The following is an 18,924-nucleotide window of genomic DNA, read 5'->3' on the forward strand; positions in this document are numbered from 1 at the left end:
GCGGGGGCGTCCGCGCCGCCAGGGGTCCGCGGCGAAGCCCTGGCCCCGGCCAGCACTTCAGCTGAGCTCGGTGCCGCGGGGGTCATTGTTGGCGTGGACCGAGGAGCGGGAGCCGGGGGGAGGAGCGGGGGTGGCGGCGGCCGCGGGAGCCAGAGGGGGAGCCAGAGAGCGAGGGAGGGAGGCAGCGAAGTAGCGGGCGAGCGAGCGAGGGAGGGAGGAGGTAGAGACGGAGGGTGGGAGGGAGGAGGAAAAATAAAGCGGAGAGCCGAGCGGGGCTGAACAATAGAGACGGGCAGACGGGCGAGCAGGAGCGCCAGCGGCCGCTGCTGCGCTCGGAGAGCGGGCGCCCAGGCAGCGCGGACGGGTCCCGGCCCGGCCACACCGCAGGCGGCCAGCGCCCCCTGGGAAGGGGTGCCATGGGGGAGCCGGCGGCGGGCGCCCCCAGCCAGCCGCGCGCCTCCGCCTGAGCGGGCTCACGCACTCCGCCCCAGCCTGGCCGCCCCAGCCCCGGCCCTCCAAGCCCGGAGCCCGCCGGGTCTGCGGCCGCTGCCGCCGCGCCCCGCGCCCTCCGCCCACCCGGCGCCCAGCCGCCCGCGGCCCCAGGCTTCGCCGGCCCCCGGCTGCCTGCGGACGTCCTCCCTCAGTCATGAACCCCCCGGAGGGGGCGGCGGAGGAAGGAGGGGCAGCCGACTCGGACGTGGACGCCTTTTTCCGGACAGGTAGGCTGGGCAGGGCGCGGGCGGCCGGGGCAGGGCCGCTGCCTTGGCCGCGGGGTCTCGGACAAGTTTGGGAAAGGAGGGCTGTTGCTGGCGTGTGCGTATTGGGGGGCAGCCCCCCTCGTCGTCCGGGCTGGAGTTGCCGAGGTTCCTGTTGTTATGGCAATGCTGGTAGCGTTTTGGAGACGGGTGGGGGCTGGGAGCTCGGCGCCCCTCCGCGCTCAGCCCACTTGCGGGAGTCTGTGTGGTGGGAGGCGGGAGGCGGACCCCTCGGCCGCCTTCTCCGGAGCGCGGGCACCGGGCGATGTGGGATTACTTTGCGGCGTGCCGCTCCCGTTCCCCGCCCCTCCCTCGCCTCCCCCCACCTCCCCCGACCCCAGAGCCTGTCAGCCCGGCTCCGGCCGCCCTGGGATGGCAACCGTTCTCGGGCCAGGGGCCCGGGGCCCTGCTGTGCAGTGAAAGGGGCCGTGGGGACCTGGAGTCACGCAGGCTGCAGACTGACAGCAGCGGGGCGGACCCAGGACAGTCATGCAGGGTGCGGGTGGGGAGCAGCGTCTCCGACTCGAGAGGCAGACGCGCTGGGAGGGCGGTGGGCGCCTCGGACCTCCTCCCCGTCCTCTTCTGTACTTCTGGGAACGCAGGAGCTTTTCATAAGAATCACTCATTCCTGGAAGTGTGACTTAGCGTCGCCCTCATACACACCCACTGAATCTTTGCTCGCCTGTAGTTTGTAGAGCCCCCAGATCTGCCTTTCCAGCTGTTTGCAGCCTAGCCACCTCCCATCCCCCAGGTCTATAGCTTCTCCTGTTCCCCGACTACACAGCCTCTTCCCCAGAGCAGACGCGACCATCCTCGTCTCCCAGCACCTGTGGCCCTGTTTCTCGGGTGGCCAGGGATTCCCCATCTCCCTTTTACCTGTGGCTCGCTCCAACTCGGTAGATAGAGCTCCCATCTCACTTGTCTGCAACCATTTTGTCTGGAATCTTTGTCCCAAGGAGTCCAGTAAGTCACGGGGCCCCTGAGCTTCTACCCTCTTTTTTTGTACGTTGGATTAGAGGACATGCACTGATGGGGTCAGGGATCAGTTTAGCTCTGAAGGCTCCCTCCCTGCACATCCATCTGTTTCCTAACCTCATTGCCTTGTCTGGAGGTCATCTCTAGGGAAGCCCCGGGGTGGAGTGCTTTGTTGGGGAGACTTGTGGCTTTAGGAGTCAGGCTGGATTGATCCATATGTTCATTTTCTAGTGGGTCTGGAAAGGAAAACACTGGAAGACAGGAGCTGATGCCAGGACCTGGAGAAAGCAGAGGGAGCTCCTCTTACCCTATCCTGCTTCTCAGGACTCAGTCTTGCCTTCCTCTCTCCTTCCTTTTTCTCAGATGTGGATTCTGCGTACACATTCTCTCTTTCTGTCTCATCTCTGTGACACACACATACCCTGGGACCCAAAGCGTGGATTCTAAAGCGAGTGTAGGGAGCCAGCATCTCAGACTTGACCTGAGTTTGTAGCCTGCCACTTAGGATAGAGTTTTGGGGGCCAAGTGATACCTGGAAATATTTACCAGTATGTCTTCCGGACCCCTCTTGCTTCCCATCTGGGTCAAAAGTCTGCCTTTTCCTAGCTCTGGGGAGAACTCTTGAAGTGGGAGCTTTCCCACTTTCCCTTCCTGTCCCCCACTTTCATCTTTTGACCTCTACTTCTCCTTCCCCTGTGCTATCATCCAAACACTAGTTCCTGCCCATTCTCTGACCCAGTCTATGGGAGTGGAGCTCACTTGCTGGAGGCTTGCTAATTTCTGACAAATGAATTCACGTAGTGTTAAAGGGATATCTTGGTCCAATGTGTTCCTTTTCCCAGGGTTTTTCAAACACACAAGGTGGGGCTTACATTGTATAGCCCTGGTTCAAATCACAGAGTAAATAGCAGACTCCAGTGGGACTCTTGTTGGGAATATTCTTCTTTCTCAGACAACCTTGTTGACGGGGGCTAGGTCTGATGTGCACTTAGAATCAGAGGAAAGTGAAATCCTCATTGCACAAGGCTGGACATGACTGACCACCTGTAACGAGTTGTAAGAGGGAGTGCTGGCTGCCAGGGTCCTCAGCTGAACCACCATCCAACCTGTGTGGCCCTTTGTGCTCTGCTTTCTGATCGTACCCCCTTCTGTTCTCTCGCCTGGGCTCTCATGGCGAATTGTGAAACCTGGAAAAGGCCATATTTCTTAACCTTCTCCCTTCTGGTTTCCCTCTCTGTGGAACATAGCGGTACACCTGGTAGGCTAGACTTGAGGAATTTATCCAACTGAAGAATTGAGAAACCTTCAAATAAGTTCTCAAAGTCCCTAGTGCCAGGGTTTCCCCCTTCTTTCTGGTGGAAAATTTTGCATGCACAAAGCTCAGATTGGCAATTGCTCTGTCAAAATCTTGGCATATTATATCTCTAATTAGGCATGTTTCAAATAATTTTGTTGTTTTGGTTCCTTACTTTTCACCTTCTGATTATTTTGGTACTTTAGTTCTCTTGGACAACTGATTAAGCTAGATTTTCTAAATCTTACTTCCCTGTTTGCCCGTGGACACACACATACACACACACACACACACACACACACACACACTCCACTATTCTTATAGCTTGGTGGATTCCATATTGTCTTTCTGGGAATTCTCTGTTCCAAGCCTGGGAAAGTGTGTCTCAATAATTTTATTGATCACAGTTATGAGGCAGAGAAGGGAAAATATGGAAACTCAGGACTGGGAATATGAACCATTCGGAATATAAAACCAACAAGGACTGTTCGGCTCCTACTAGAAGCCTTCTGCTGTCCAGGATGCTGTGAAACACAATATTTCAGGTGGTCTCTGCCCTTGAAGAACTTTAAAAGAAGATTGACAGTTACTGTTCAGAGATGAATTAATTGCTAAACATTATGGTGCTACAAGATAAAAAGTGGACAGAACTGTAGAGGAGTGGAACCCAGGGTCTCCCTTGAAGGGGCTGTGGGGATGGGGAATGGGAGGAGCAGCTTGGCCAGCGGCCCAAGGAGGTTGGAGCATCGCCATTGGGGACTTCAGGCTGCCTGAGTGACAGGTGTAGGTTGGGGAGGAGTGGAAAACACGCTTGGGTAAGTAGGGCAGGGCCAGATAGGAAGAGTCTTGGAAGCCCAAGAGGACTTTGATTTGATTCAGGGTCAACAGGGAGTCACTTTAGGTTCTTGAGCAAGGGCATATCCTGAAGAAAGTTTGGAAAGGTTGATCTGGAGGTAATATGACTGATGAAGTGGACGGGAAAGAAAGAATCCAGAGAGAAGCGGAAGTGATCCATAGCGGAGGGGGAGGGGCTTAGTCTGGGTTGGTGGCAGAGAGGATGGGGTGTCAATGGCAACACAGAAACATTTTCAAAAGTGGAAATGTGGAGATTTGTTGACAAGCTAGTTATAGGGGGAAAAGAAAACTGATCCCACGAGGGAAACGGAAGTAGCTTGGTTGAGAGTATAGCGGACTGACGTGTCCTGACTGACATAGTCTGATTATAGACAGGAGCCAGTTTTGCAGGTAGTGATGTTAGCTTCCGATGTGGAGGATTGGAGGTGACCGAGGGGCACCCAGGTGAGCGTTTGTGGGAGATGGGGGGACTCAGGACAGGAGCATAGGCGGGAGGTTCGGGTTGGCGGTGTGGACTTGGAAGCCATCTGTGTCAGGACTGGAAGCAACTGAAGCTGTGTGCACGCGTTGGCTCAGAGAGAGGGGCTGGAGGAAAGCAGGGAGGGCTCAAGGTAGAATTCGGGGGAGAAACCCTTATGTAGGAAGGGGCAGCAAAGGAGACTTGACCCTGGAGACTCCAGGGAGTCAGCGTGGGTTCTGATGTGATGACAGGGGCAGAGAGCGATTGAGCAGGAAGAGCACTGGGTAGGCGTCACTGGACGTGATAAGAAGGCCACTGGGAGCTGTTGGGAGCACAGGATTAGAAGACGCATTCATAATGGGGGGTTTGGGGTGGTGGCTAGGAAGCAGTTTCTCACTGAAATGAAAAAGAGGTTGGGTGCTAGTTAGAAGGGGTGTTAATATCAAGAAAAGGAGTTTTCAATGGTGTTTTTTTTGTCAGAGTCAGAACAGGTGTGGAGGTGGAAGGGCGAAAGCTGCAGACTGGAAAAACTGAAGACGCAAGATTGACTGTTGAGTTAGATACCTGAAGAGGTGAGATAAGAGTAGGTTCTCTGACAAAACAAGAGCTTAGCTTTGTGGCAGAGGAGAAACCTCTTTCTTTAAGACTCAAAGGAAAAAAGAGGACAAATGAAGAGATCGATGTGGAAATATCTTCTACAGCCATCTTTCTGTTGAGCCTGGTCCTATGAGTCCAGACATTTTCAGCTGGAGTGTTTGCTGTTACCTGGACTTCGGCCAGCCTCAAACTCAACTCTGTGTCTTTCCCACTCTCCAAACTAGCTCCTGCTCTTGCCTTCCTTAGTTCTGTAAGTGGCGTCATCCTCTGCCAGTCATGGTATTTAAAACCTTGGTATTGTCTGTGAGGAATCTCTCCTGTAACAAATCCTACTGAGTTACCTTTCATAGTTACTCCTTGTTCATCTACAGGGCTCTGCTCCAGGCCAGGACGCATCTTTAGCGGCCATCATTCTTGTCCCTTGGAATCTATTCTCTCACCCCAGCTCCAAATCGGTACCTGCAGGCAAACTGCATTTCACCAAGCAGATTGCATTAATTTCATCTCACCAGTACCTACTAGTCTATGGATGGAGGGTGACTCCCAGGTGCCTTCAAGGTCAGGTCTGTACTTCACAGCTCACCTCCAGCCTGACTGCTCTTCTTACTCTCCAAGGGCACTTTGACTCATTTTCTCCTTGAGTCATCCACTCTGGCACCCCCACTTTCCAAAATCCAACTCATTCTTCAAGACTGGGGTCCCACCTTCTGGGACCTTTCACAACACACAAGACCAACTCCTCCAAATTCCTGAAACACTCACTTGTCTCTTCGTCATTTGCAGAGACTTCGTCAGTGGAGAATTATATTGTTTTTTGCTCTTCATACACATAGGGTTTGTCTCCACCGTTGAACTTATTTGTTCTTTGGAGGTAAGGAAAAGGGTCTTTTAAAAAGCTGTGAATCATCAAAACAAACAAACAAACAAAAGACACCTTTTTAAATATAAAGCAAACATGGCAAAACATAAGCAGTTGTTGAATCTAGGTGGTGGTATATTGGTATTCACTGTATGACTCGTTAAACTTTTTTCTCAGATGATAGCCCCATCTACTTAGATGGAGGAGCTGATGACCAGATCACAGAGAAGGAAGGTTTGGGAATAACAGCCTATGTTTGCGTGCGATTATTTGAGTAAATATCACCACCCTGTCTGTGCATTGCCAGGTACCTAAAGGGAAGGGGTCTCTTACGTTCTGAGCACTCTTTTGCATCAAAGGAAAACATCTCCTTTGGACATTGTGCTTGGTGCTCCAGAATGTAAATATGATGCTTAACTCAATGTTTATTGTTCCCTCTTGATTCTCCTCCACTTCCACTCATCATGAATAGGGCTTTTGGTCACACCATTTTCCAGGGTTTTCTGTGGGAGTATCGAGAGGGCTTTATAATTCTGGAGAGGGAAGGTTGTATTATTTCCAGTATTGTATTTGTGTAGGCTATTTCTACATCGGTATATTTTATTTTATGTATTATTTTATTTTCTTAAAAGTTTTTTTTATTAGTTTGAGGTGTACAATACAGTGTAATAGTTAGACATTTATCATTTATATCCCTCACACAGTGATAACCCCCCGCCCCCCATCCGCTATCCCTCTGACATCGCACACATTACGTTTCCACTGTCTATTCCTAATGCTGTACTCCGCTTCTTGTAAGTATATATATAATTGTAGTTGACATTCATGATTGTTCAGCTTCCGCTTCAGGTGTACAGTGCAGTGATCAGGCATCTACGTCATCCCTGAGGTGGCCTCCCTGATGAGACTTCGGTGTATTTTAGAACGTACCGATGACATCCAGGTACGCCTCCAGTAGATTCGAGAGGCTTTGCTTCCTCCTTGTGGTACCAAATCATCAGTGACTCTATTACTGGCACGTTCTATCCAGTTGTGTTTATTTATCCTTTGTGGGATGAAAGAGGTGTTAGAATAAACGGAAGCTACAGAAAGACATTAAATGAGAAGTAAGAAAAATCATACTGACTGTAAATATCAATAAAACACGAGAGCATGTAAACTAGGGGTCCTGTGTAGATTTGGAGAAGGAACATTTTTACGTTTCAAAGTTCTTTCTGGTTCTTGAACTTGGCAGTTTACTTCCGGAGATAGTCAGTGTGGTATAGTCCAGTGGTGTCACCTGGGGGTAATTTTGTTCCCCAGGGAACATTTGTCAATGTATGGGGACATTTTTTTTTGGGTTGTCACAGCTCAAGGAGGCGGTTGCTACTGGCATCCAGTGGATAGAGGCCTCGGGTAGTGCGAAACATCTTATAGTGCACAGAACAACAGAGAATATTCCAGCCCCCAAATGTTAACAGTGCTGAGGCTGAGAAACTCCGTATAGTCAGAGATCGTGCACTTATTTATATAAGACAGGCTCAGCGCTAACTAGGGGGAGAATCCTGGGTAAGTTATTTAATCTCTCTCATCCTCAGTCTCCTGCAAAATGGGACTGATCATGCTTGTTTTACATACAGGTGGAGAGGATTAAATAAGAAAAAAAATGTGTAAAAAGCATTTAGTGGTTTCCAACACACAGTAGGAGCACAAGAAATCCTCGCTGTCCTTGTTGTTCCTGCTGTTTTAATTAATAAGTGAATGTGATGGCACAGAGGCTGGGGGATCTCTGGAAGGGGTGCTGCACAGGGTTTTTGACATGGGATGAGCCAGCCTGCGAGAGATGCAGCCTGGTGGAGTGCAAGGAGCCTGTATGTGGAATCAAAAGGCTAGGGTTTGCGCTATAGCTTTCTTTCATTCAGTTGTGTAACGATTTGTGTGACAAATATTCATTGAGTGCCCATGTACTGTGCTATGGGAGTGTATAAAATCATTACAAGAAAGAATAAAGAGCAGGAAGGGAAATGGATATAAATGTACCCCCTCAGGGAGCACTTGGACTTAGGGGTGGGAAAGGAAGAAAACAGAAGCCTGTGAAGGAGGCTAAGAAGGTCAGGCAAGAGAGCAGAAGGTGAGCACTCCCCTTTGCTCTCTACTTCTCAGAAGGACTTGGGCAAGTGACTTAACATTTGTGTAAGATGAGGATAATACCCCCAGGCTATTGAAAAACAGTACGTGAAAGGTCCTCGTAAGTTGTACAGTTCTATCCAAATATATGTAGATAGGTCCTTCCAATGAAACGTTCTATTACTCTAAGTGCCTCTTTGGACAAGTATTGTCTTGTTTAATCTGACCTCAGTGGGACCTTTGCAGCCCAGGAAGAAAGCAATCCTTCTCAATTTTGTTTTCCAAGGGTACTGGATGGGGCATCCTCCTTACACAGATTAGGGCACTGCTATTCTCTCCATCTCCAAAAGTATACCAGTGCCAGCACCTGGCCTCATGCCCTTTGGAGGTGCCTAGCAAGAATGGAGTGCTTTCTTCCGCTGAGCCTCAGGTGGGTGCAGTGAATCAGCCCCTTCCTGCTCCTTCTCTGTCTGCATGTAGTTCAGACTCCTCCTGCCACTCCTTTGTGTGTGAATGACTGGCAGCAAAATAACTGGGAAATGATTGACAGTCGCAGGGCTGTTGGATCAATAGAGCTGCTTGAAATCGTGTCTGCTGAGGAGGGAGGGAACAGAAAGAATCAGCGGGTAGGACAGAGGAATTAATTCAGGGAAGTAAAGAAGACACTGTTGGAGAACTAGTTTTGTCTCCTCCCCTCTGTCCCATGACATTATTAGAATGAAACTGTCTTTGCCGTGTTGCCCCGAAAATAAGACCTCACCAGAAAATAAGCCCTAGCATGATTTTTCAGGACAACATCCCCTGAACATAAGCCCCAATGCAATTTTGGAGCAAACCTTAATATAAGAGCCGGTCTTCTTTTGGGGGAAACACAGTAGGTAGAAGACATGGACAAAAGGTATAGACAAGTAGGTAGATGAGCTGTGTTCTCGAGGAAGTGGTTACTTTTTGAGCTGAGGCTTGAAGGATGGGTAGGATTTGGATGGGGAAGACCGAAAATGTTTCCAGGTTGGACAGGTGTTAGAAGGATGGGCAAACATCCCTGGCAGTTAGGGCAGTAAGTGGTCCATCCAATTCATGAGACTCAGAGCATGCAAACAGAGGATCAGTGGGCGATAAAACTCAGAAAGGGGTGGGGACCAGATGGGTTGTTTCATTTATGAAACATTTACTGGGCTCCTAGTTCATAAAGAACTCTGAGTGGCAGGCCAAGGCGTTGGGTTTTTCTGCAGTTTGCTTTTGGGAGACACTGAAAGTTTCTGAATGGGGTGATGACGTGATCAGGAAGATAAATCTGGCAGCCCTGCTGATTAGAATGGGGGAGGTACTGCTGACCAGGGCCAGACAGGAGACCACTGGGGGTCTGAAATTTGAGCGTCTGAATCTGAGATGCCACAATGGACATGGGGAGAAGAGGACGGCCGTGAGCGCCCTCATGGAGGTAGAGTTTATAGGACTTGGCAACTTGGGTGTAGACATGTCAAGGAAGAGGCAGGAATCAAAGATCACTCCAAAGCTTAGCGCCTGGGTGATGGGGAGGATGGACGTACCCTAAATTGAAACCAGGAGTTAGAAAGAGGACAAGCAGCTGTGGGGAGCCAGGAGGAGAGGGAGGACTTGAGAATTTACTTGGGGACATGTTGCATTTCAGGTGTCAGTGAAATAGCTAAGGGAGGTGTTTGATTCCGTAGGCGGCTTAGAAGAGAGTCTGGAGCTTTGGAGGGAGGCCAGAACCGGAAATACAGATTTGGGAGATATCCGGAAGAAGTTGTGGCTGGAGCTATCTGAATAGATGAGATAATAAATGAAAAGCATATATAGACTTAAGGGCAGAGGGCCAACGAGAGAGAGAGAGCTGTAGTCTCAGGTGCAAGGCCGGAGGACCAGGAGAAAGCAGAGTTTAGAGAAAAACAGGCCATCACCAGGGCCCAATACTGCAGAGAGATGGAGGGAGACCGGGGCTGAGCAAAGCTCCTTGGTTCTGGGAGTGGGGAGATCGCTGGGAACCTTTGAAATTATGGATGGGAGGTGGAATCCAAATTGCAAGGGGAATGAGGCGTCAGTGGATGGGGAGGAAGTGGTGGGAGTGCATATAGATGACTCTGGAAAGGTTTGGCTGTGAAGGGAAGGTTAAAAATAGTAAGGTGGTTGGATATGCATGGGTAGCAGAGTTGAGGGGAGTCTTTTTTTAGGTGGGGAAGATATGTGAATACCTAGGCTGGGGAGGAGAGAGAGGCAGGCATGAGGGAAATAATGAAGAATTAGGGAAGAGAGAAGCAACTGACAGAGGAAAGTTCTCGATGAGCCTGGAGGGGTGGATCTCAGTGTCAGCTGCAGGGTGAACTTGGAGCGAGAGGACCCTGGGGGAAGGCCGACCTAAGCTAAGGCACTGCCTGGCCTTGCGCCTGATCAGCAGAGACCGTCAGCTGGCTTGGAGATTGGGGTAGCACGGTGTAAGCTGAGGGCAGCTGGGAAGTGTGTGAGCTGGGTTAGTGTGGCCCTAGGAGGCCCTGGGGCAGGGAAGGTGAAAAAAAATCTAAGAGATCCCAAATTAACAACCCTTCTAGAAATGCTGGTGGCTTCCTTTTGTGGGCTGAGGTGGGATTTGCTCCAGGCTATATGGCAGGGTCTGCAGAATCACCTCTAACGGAATGAGTCAGAAAGGCCGGTTAGCAGGGTGGAGGGTGAATGGGGAGAAGAGAGAGACAGAGGGAGACTCGGGTAAGAAGGTGTTGGGGGCAGCCTCGCGGGGAGGGGTCCGTGCCTGGCTGTCAGGTAGCGTATCTCCCAGGGATGGGACCTGCTCTTCAATTCCAGAGTTTCCTTAATGCCTCCAGAGGTCCTAGAAGAAAGAGGAAGCAGAGTCAATATCATGGAAGAGCCTGGTGCTCATGCTTCTCCATGAGGAGGAGCCCCTCACACAAGAGGGAAGGTGCCAGTGAGCACTCCCATTCCATTGGCCCTGAAACTCTCCCTCTGATTGGACTCCCAGCTCTCCCCTTTTAGGGGCAACCCAAGAACTGTCATTAGGTGAAAAGCTCCATTTCATCAGAGGCTCCTCAGGGACCTGACCCGGAGCCTCCAGAGGGGTGGAGAGTAGGAATCTGGGGGCTGTTATTACCAAAAGGTGGGCTATAGGGGACTTGGCTTATACTTCTTAGAGTCGAGGGGGGGGGGAGTTTCCTTTGGTATAGCTCAGTCCCAGAATCATAGACTCTTAGGGCAGGAACTTACCAGCTGTGTGACCTTATGCAAGTTACAACCTCTCAGACCGTCAGGTTCCTCATCTGTAAAATGGGCACCTCTCAGGTCACTTGATATTTGTAGACATATTGTGTATTGTTACAGTTATATTAATATTGTAAATAGTAATAAAAATGGAATTTTATTACTAGTAACGTCATTATGTGTAATATATTACTAGTATGATTATATTACATATATATTACATATATAACACATACTATTATCATATTACTAGTTAGGTGAAACTCTTTATTTTCTAAATCATGAAAATCATGAAAATTTTGATGCTTCCATAGTTTTCTTCCCCCGTCTCTGCTGCCTTTCTTCTTTCCTTCCGTTACAGGGCAGAGCTAGGTAGGGATATGATTTTTAAGCTTGCAGTTACAATTATTCCAGGCATGGCAGACAGGGACTGGGAATGTGGTTAAAATCTCTGCCTTTTACACTCTTATTCTGGAGCCCAGGGACAATGGGCGTCTATGAGTGATGGGGGTGGGGAAACACAGTCCTGAGTTGGCAGCTGGACTGTGGGCCTAGAAGGAGACCCCGGAGACTGGCAGATGGTTAATTGGATGTGACAAAAAGGGGACAGAGGGGGGAGGGAGGGGGGTTGGACCTCCTGGGGGATTCCTGTCTCTGGCTTCTTACTGTCCCCAAAAGGAGGCTGTGGGGAGAGGGAGGAGTAGCTCCAGGAGCAGTTGGGGAGAAGATTGGCAGGATTCCACGTTGGTGTGTGGCCGTGGAAAGACAGAATGCCATTGGAAGTGATGTCACAGCTTTAATTTGGAGGGTAGGTGCGAGATAGTAAATCTCTTCTCTGTACCCCAGCGCAATGGCACATATTAGGCTCAGATACTCGGATATAAAGAGAATGCTTAACCAAATATTGAAACAGTAGCATTTTCTAGTCACTCTTCATGAGCCCAACCACTGAGTTTTGACAACTAAATATCACTATGTTTCTTTCATTGAGCACTGGTCAAAGAACTGATCAATTACAGCAGAGTCCTACATTGCGGTGAGTGGATCCCTTTATGAATTCCCGCACTCATTCACCTACTAAGTGCCCGGCACTGGGGGCACACAAACAGGTTAAAAATAATCTTTTCCCACAGAGGGTAAGTCTGGTGGGATCGACACACAAGCAGATAGTTGCGGCGTGCAGTGTGATAAGCGCCGTGAGGATGGCACGCTGCACATTGAGAGTGGAGCCTCACCTGGTTGGGTGCAGGGATTCCCTGAAGGCGGGTCGCTGAGGCTGACACAGAGGAGGAGGAAGTGAAAAGGAAGACAGACCACCGTTTCCGAAGTTTGGTGACAAAAGTAAGGAGAAAAATAAAATGGCAAGTGTGAGGACGTTTTGAAAATCCTGATAGTGTGTCCTGTTTCTTGATCCCAGGTGTGTTCTGTTGGTGAGTGTCAGTGAGCTGCAGACTGACATGTCCAATTGTGTGCGTGCAAATTATACTTCCATTACATTGGTAAAAAAGTTATCACGTGACTTTTTCTTTGAGAGAAAAATCTTTGGACATTTTTCTTTGGACATGGAATGATCTGTGTGAGAAAAATCTTTGGACATGAATGATCTGTGTGATTGAGTGCCAGGTGGGCTGGGTGTGTGGACTTCTGCGCCTTGGTCAGCCCCAGAGCTTCTGGGGTGCAGGTGACTTGCACCTTCTTGGTCGGTGACTTGGCCAAGATGCCCAGGGTGGAGATGAGGTGGGCACCAGATTTGTTTGTACACCAGCCTCTTCCTAAAACCTTACTGAACAGTGATGGCTCAAAGGCCTTTTGGAGGCCTTACCTTGGACAATGACCTTGTCTGCTTTCCCCAAGTAAGCTGTGCACCCCTTCGGTTTGGACTTGTCTGTATTCTTCTAAATACCCAGGTCAGTGCCTTGCATATAATACTTGTGTGATTAGTCTTTGTTGGCTTGACTTTTTTAAAAGAGCTATTTATTGGTGTGTAGGCCATTTGAGAGTTTTATAATGAAACACTGTGCTAAAGAAATGAATTGCTTTTTTGTGGACAGATAATTCTACCTTAAAAAGACCTATGAAATCAATATTGACTGTGAAATATAGTGCACAACTCTTGTTGATTCTGGATTAATTAGAAAGGACAGCTTTTATCGCTTGCTTTCAAATATTCATACATCTCATAGATACTGGAAAAATAAAGATGCACTCTTCTTTCAGAAAACCCATTTGGGAAACTTTAAACATACAAATGGACCAAGTATTCATTGATTTATTTAATCTGTATTTGTTGTCTATAAGCTAAAAGGTAATTTAATTTTAATAAGTGGTAAACAAGGTTTCATTTAGAGAGATTTGATTTTTGGTATTCTTTCATAGCACATTTATTTTTTATAATAAAGTTTTTTTTAAATTATAAAATTAATGCTGGCTCACTGTAGAGCATTTGGAAAATATGATCAAATATAAAGGATAGAAAGCCACTGTGATCCCATCATCCAGAAAGAACCCGTTTGTTAATTTGAGATATTTCCTTCTGGTCTTATTTCCTATGTGTACTCTCTCCCTCGGTCCATGGTCTATATTTTGATTGTTGAATTAAGTTGAAAAACAAATTCGGAGGTGGGGTGTAAACTTTTGCATAAATGAAACCATTTTCCTAATGAACTTAAATGTATGGTACACTGGTATAGATGTATCTGTCGAGCAAAGTAAGGCATTCGTAAGCCAAGGAACTTTTATATGGGGATGAGATAGGAAGATGGAGTAGCCTTTGGTTGTTTGGAGGGGCAACGATATTGACACTTACTGTTGTAACAAATATATATGGAAAGCACAAGTGCAGGGTCTGTGGTCAGAAGTGGATGTTCTTTCTCCCTCCTCCCTGATGTTAAGATAAATTCAACAAATATATGTACCTGTTGAATGTACATGTTTATACACATGTGTAGTTTTATTTAACAAAAAGGGAATCATGCTATACCTGTTGTGCTGCAACTTAGTTTTATCACTTTATAATCGTGGACATCTTCCATGTCAGTACATATAGCTCTATCTCATTTGATTTAAGAATTGTGTTACGTTCTGTTGTGTGGATGTGCCATATTTTATTTAACCATTCTCCTAATGATAGATATTTATAACCCAGCTTTTCTGTGGATGAGTGTTTGTTCTGGGACATTATTTGGTCCAAAGAGTAGCAAGAAGGGTCACTCATTATTTGATCCTTTTCAAAGGTGACTGTAGGACACTAGGTTCAGGATGTTTCCTGCTTTTATCCTCGGGAGAGAGGGAGAACAGCCAGTTCCTGTTCTCTGGAGGATAACTTTTTGTGTAATGTTTAAGGACGCTTTGTTGTGACATTTAAATAAATGGTAGAGGCCATTCTTGGCTCCTTTTGCTGTATGTCTTTAAGTGACTTAGGAGCCAGACTTGCAGTCACAATTAGCTAAAAAAAAAAAAAAAAAAAGCCACATGTGTTCTGTGGGCTTGAGTGAAAGTTAATTCCAATACCACAGGTATGGAAGTGTTTTAGGTTGTGTGTGCAAAAGCCGTAGTCTGTGTTTAGCTAGAAGAATCCAAGGAGGTGATTCAGGAGACCTTTATTTCCAATGCTATCCATCACTAATTAGCTCTGTGACTTGGCCAATCCAGTTACCATGTCTGTTTGTACAGATGGGACCTCTCTTTCCTCCTCTGAAGAAAAAGGTAAATATACTTGCTCTGCTGTACCTCATAGGAAGAGTATGAAATAAAGTGCAATAATAGAAGAAAAATGCTTCAGACAAACAAAATTGCTGACTCGATGAAAAGGATTTTGTCAGCTGCCTTTCTCTGGGGTCTCCCTCGGTTTTGAGTGTGGTTGAAAGCTGAGCTGGGGGACTCAGAAGGGGGTGACAGGCTCAAACTGCATTGAGGACTGCATTTTTTCATGTCTGGTAGGAAATTGGCAGCACTAGAGGTGGAATGCAACGTTTCGTGATACGTTCCATTTGCTTTCGGAAAAGAGAAGTGCGCACGAGAGTGGAAGAGTGGCTTTTCTAACTGCCCAGAACAGCTGAGGGTTTCTCTGATGGGTGACAGTGTAGCTCAGTTGCCCACTTACTTCTTATCACCCAGATGTGCAAAGAAAATATCTCTTTTAAAATGTTCTCAGGTGGAGCTAGTCTTTCTCATGAGCCCCCACCCCAACTAGGCCAGTTTATAGTATATTGGGTTTTTTGCTCTTTGTATTTTTCTGGATCAGTCATTTTGGATGATTGTTTCTGTCAGATGAATTTCTCAGTCACTCCTATTTTGTCCTGTTCTGCTACTGCTCTCCAGAACGAGGTCTGCATGGAGGGGCACCCATGAGCTTGTAGTGGGAGTGCTGGGCGAGGGGGTAAGGGTGCTTGGAGCCACATATGATGGCTGGATTCCCCTGACCTTTGCTTCATGGGGTCTGGTCTGGTCTGGTCTGACCATGTACTGGTGTCTGCAACGGTATGGCTAGACCTGTTTTGCTGCTGGGGGCACAGTGCTGATACCCAGGACTAACAGTCATGCCCTGACGTTTGCCTCTGGGGGCCCAGCCCCTGCACATGGCAGCCTCTTAGTCGTGACCCCAGGCATTTGCCTGGTCACTGATCTGAGTACCGCTGAGTACCATCCTCAGGGAACGAAGACACGTGCGGCTCCCCAGCTCACTCAGTACCAGTTGTGAGCAGGCAGAAAGTGCACCTGGCTCACCCACCTAGATGCCTACCTTGGCCAGGCCTGTGTTTTCATCCGCTCAGCTCCGTACCACGTGGTCATGGTACATGACCGAATGGCGGGCATTCGCCCCGAGGCCCGCAGCCTCCTCAGCAGTGGTTAGGGTTCTCATGTGTCTCCACACCTATTGGGATCTTATATTCTAAAGCTGCTCTCCCCGTCCCCCAATCCCTGGTTGGGCCTTGAGGAGGAGACTGAGTCCCTGCTGTCTGACCTCCTAGACTGAACACTTCCCATGTTCCCCTGAAGCTTGAAGGAGAGGGCGTGCCCCCTTGTTTCCTGGCAAGTGTCTCCCTTACGCTGCATCTGAGTACTCGCTACCTCTGGTGCTCTCAGTGGTCAGGCTCACCCAGGCTGGATCTTGGTATGTTAATGGGAGTGTGAGAATTTAAGCTGCATCTAGAAACAGTCCTGTCCTGAATGTCCACAGCTGAACACGGACGCTTGCTCTCTGTCTGCTGTAACGAGCCTGAATGTCTCTGAGGCAAATAGAAGCTTCTGGCAGAGTAAGGGAGAGATGAAATATATATAAGGACATGCGAAAGAGAAAAGTGCATCATATGTTTAAAAATATTACCCTAGCTAAAACAATAATTTGGGGGGGGGGGAAAGGTTCAGCAATGCGCCTTCTAAGATGGCCTTCCTTGGGATCCCATCTGTGTACCTGCATGTGTTTACGTGCAGGTAACCGTGCAGAAGTGTGGCACCGTTTCTTCCAGCGCGCACTGAGGGAGCGCGTCTTACAGCCCATCCACTGCGGTCCAGCAGCAAGGATGGCACTGTCTGTCTCCAAGGAGCTCCCAGTTTTAGGAGGGCGATGGGGCCGTGATGGTTACGTATAGAGCTGACCTTCTGAATCCTACTTTCCAAGAGGATGGCATTTCGGTCTGGGAACTATGACGGACGGTTGAGTTTGGGGCCTTTCATGGTCTGGTTTTCCCCTCCCCTCGCTAGTGTCTGCCACCCGAGTCTCTTCAGTCTCCTACAGTGACCAGTTCCCGTCAGTTTTGCTTTTTCCCAATAAAGCTAATTCCTTTAGCATTAGTCTAGGTTGTCATGAACATTTCTATGTCTTCTGTAGAAAGGACATGGGGAATAAGATCAACTTAAATCAATAATAGATAGATAGAAAAATGAAGTCCAGTTGAGGGCAGTTGTTCTGCTTCTTCTGTGAAGTGGCGTTGTTGGTTTGCTGTTGTTTTTAACCAACATTCTTTTACTTCTTTTAACACAGGAAAACTATGTTTTGCACAGTCTCACTCTCGGGCTCTGGAGCTCAAATCGCCCCAGTAGCTATGAGCAGTCTTTCTAGTTCAACCAGGGAAAATGGGAACACTGTTCCCTGTGAAGGTGGTAGAAAGTGGGAGACTGGCAAACCAGACAGGTCAAGAAAGTACAGAGCAGAAATCAGGAAGCCGCTAGATGGGGCCAGAGGTTGGGTTCAAGTGGAAAGGACAGTGGTCTGGGTGTCAGGAGAACAGCGTTGTTATTGATACGCTCAGTTAAATCCCTTTATGCCTCTGAGTCTGATGAGAGAATTGAGCTAGGTGGTCGTGAACGCATCTTCCATCTACAATATTTGGAGCTAAGTGGACAATGGGAAAGGCAGCAGGACCAGCACCCAGGTGGCAAGTGGTCCCAGCACCTTTATGCGCTGGTCCTCTGAAGACTTTCCATCCTTCGGAGGCCTTTTGTCTTTGCAGCTCAAGACTGCTTGTTCAGACCCTCTGATGCCGGAGTTCATCGGTTACCCCACACCTTCCTTGGTGCAGACAGACTCTAATTCATGCTGATGGTTAGCAGTGACTCCCAACTATTTTGGCCCTTAGATTATTTTTAAAGAAGGGCCAAGTTTCTGGGATTTCTGGGCCTGTGTTGAAAAGCGTACACTTTCTCAGCCTGTTCCTTTGGATTGCAAGTCTGTAATTAGGGATGTGCCTGAACACCCTAGATAATGCCTGCTGAGGGCTCCATCAGGGCTGCGCTGCCAGCTCTCCTAAGGCACAGGGAGGGCTAACTTATTGATCTCTTGCCAGCTCATGTCCTTGAACATTTCTTCTTTTGAGTCCTGTAGAGAAGATAGTGAAAGCAATCCAAACTCTTCATTTTCGAGGACATGTGCAAGCCCAGCCCGGCCACACCATCGCAAGAGGAGACACTGGGTAATTAAACTGCCCTCTTGGCTTTCTGCTACATTTCCTTCTACCTAGAACTCCAACTCTTTCCCCTCACATTCTCTAGACCATCAGAGAGCTCACATTTTGATACAAGGAAACATTAGACTTTTGTACAAGTACATCAAAGCATTCCAGGTATATGATATAATTACACGAGTGGAATGCAGAGACATAAACGAGGGAGTGGTGAAGCCTATTTTGGCAGATGTGGTGGTAGTCATAGAGTGGGAGATGCTTGAATGGGTTTTGGAAGAGGAGCTCATTTTCCAGAGTGACAGGTAGGGAGGGCATTCCTGGCAGAGGCAGAGAGTTGTGCGAGATCACGGAGAATGAGAGGTTGTAAGGTGACAGGGCCTGGGGGTGCATGTGAGCTCTTGGGTTTCATATTCTAGGCTTTGGATTTTATCCTATGAGCAGTGGGGAGTCAGAAAAGATTGAAGGGATGGAATGAAAATGATAATTGAGAAAAGGACAGTATGGTGTTGACGGGGGCAAAATTGGAGATAAGAATTCTCGTTAGGAAACCGCCGAAAGGTAGTTGATGATACAAGAAATGTAACGGCAGGGCATCTATGGAATTTCATGTCTAGTTGACTGTGGGGGTTGAAGGAGAGCTGAGGTCGCAGGTAATCTCCAGGTTTTTGCCTTGGGTTGTGGGTGAAGGGTGATGGTGCTTTTACCAAGCCTGGCAGCACAGGGATCCCAGGAGAATCACCGGAACATTTCACAAGCTGCTATCGTTTTCTGCCGTAGCAGGGTTTAGCACTGCTCTATTCCTCAACTCCTTTAAACATTGTGAATACAAAACATAAACAGAGTGCCTGAAGGCTGGACAGTTATGCCCCGGACAGCTTTCCCCCCGAGGATGG

At 48.3% G+C, this 18,924-nt stretch overlaps 1 protein-coding gene across 16 annotated transcripts in view; it reads left to right on the forward strand.

Moving 5' to 3' along the window:
• Positions 1-291: 291 nt before the first annotated feature.
• The window catches only part of KALRN (kalirin RhoGEF kinase), a 621,535-nt gene continuing 602,902 nt past the window's right edge, over positions 292-18,924 (forward strand). For 15 of the 16 annotated variants that reach the window (XM_081025722.1, XM_081025696.1, XM_081025723.1 and 12 more), the window contains exon 1: positions 495-719. In XM_081025722.1, the coding sequence (XP_080881848.1) occupies positions 647-719 (73 nt within the window). In that variant the 5' untranslated portion in view covers positions 495-646. Of the gene's footprint in view, positions 720-18,924 lie in introns of all 16 variants that reach the window. The other variant, XM_081025698.1, reaches the window with a different exon arrangement.

This window comes from Rhinolophus hipposideros (genome assembly GCF_964194185.1).
Source record: "Rhinolophus hipposideros genome assembly, chromosome: 2".
Taxonomy (NCBI): Eukaryota; Metazoa; Chordata; class Mammalia; order Chiroptera; family Rhinolophidae; genus Rhinolophus; species Rhinolophus hipposideros.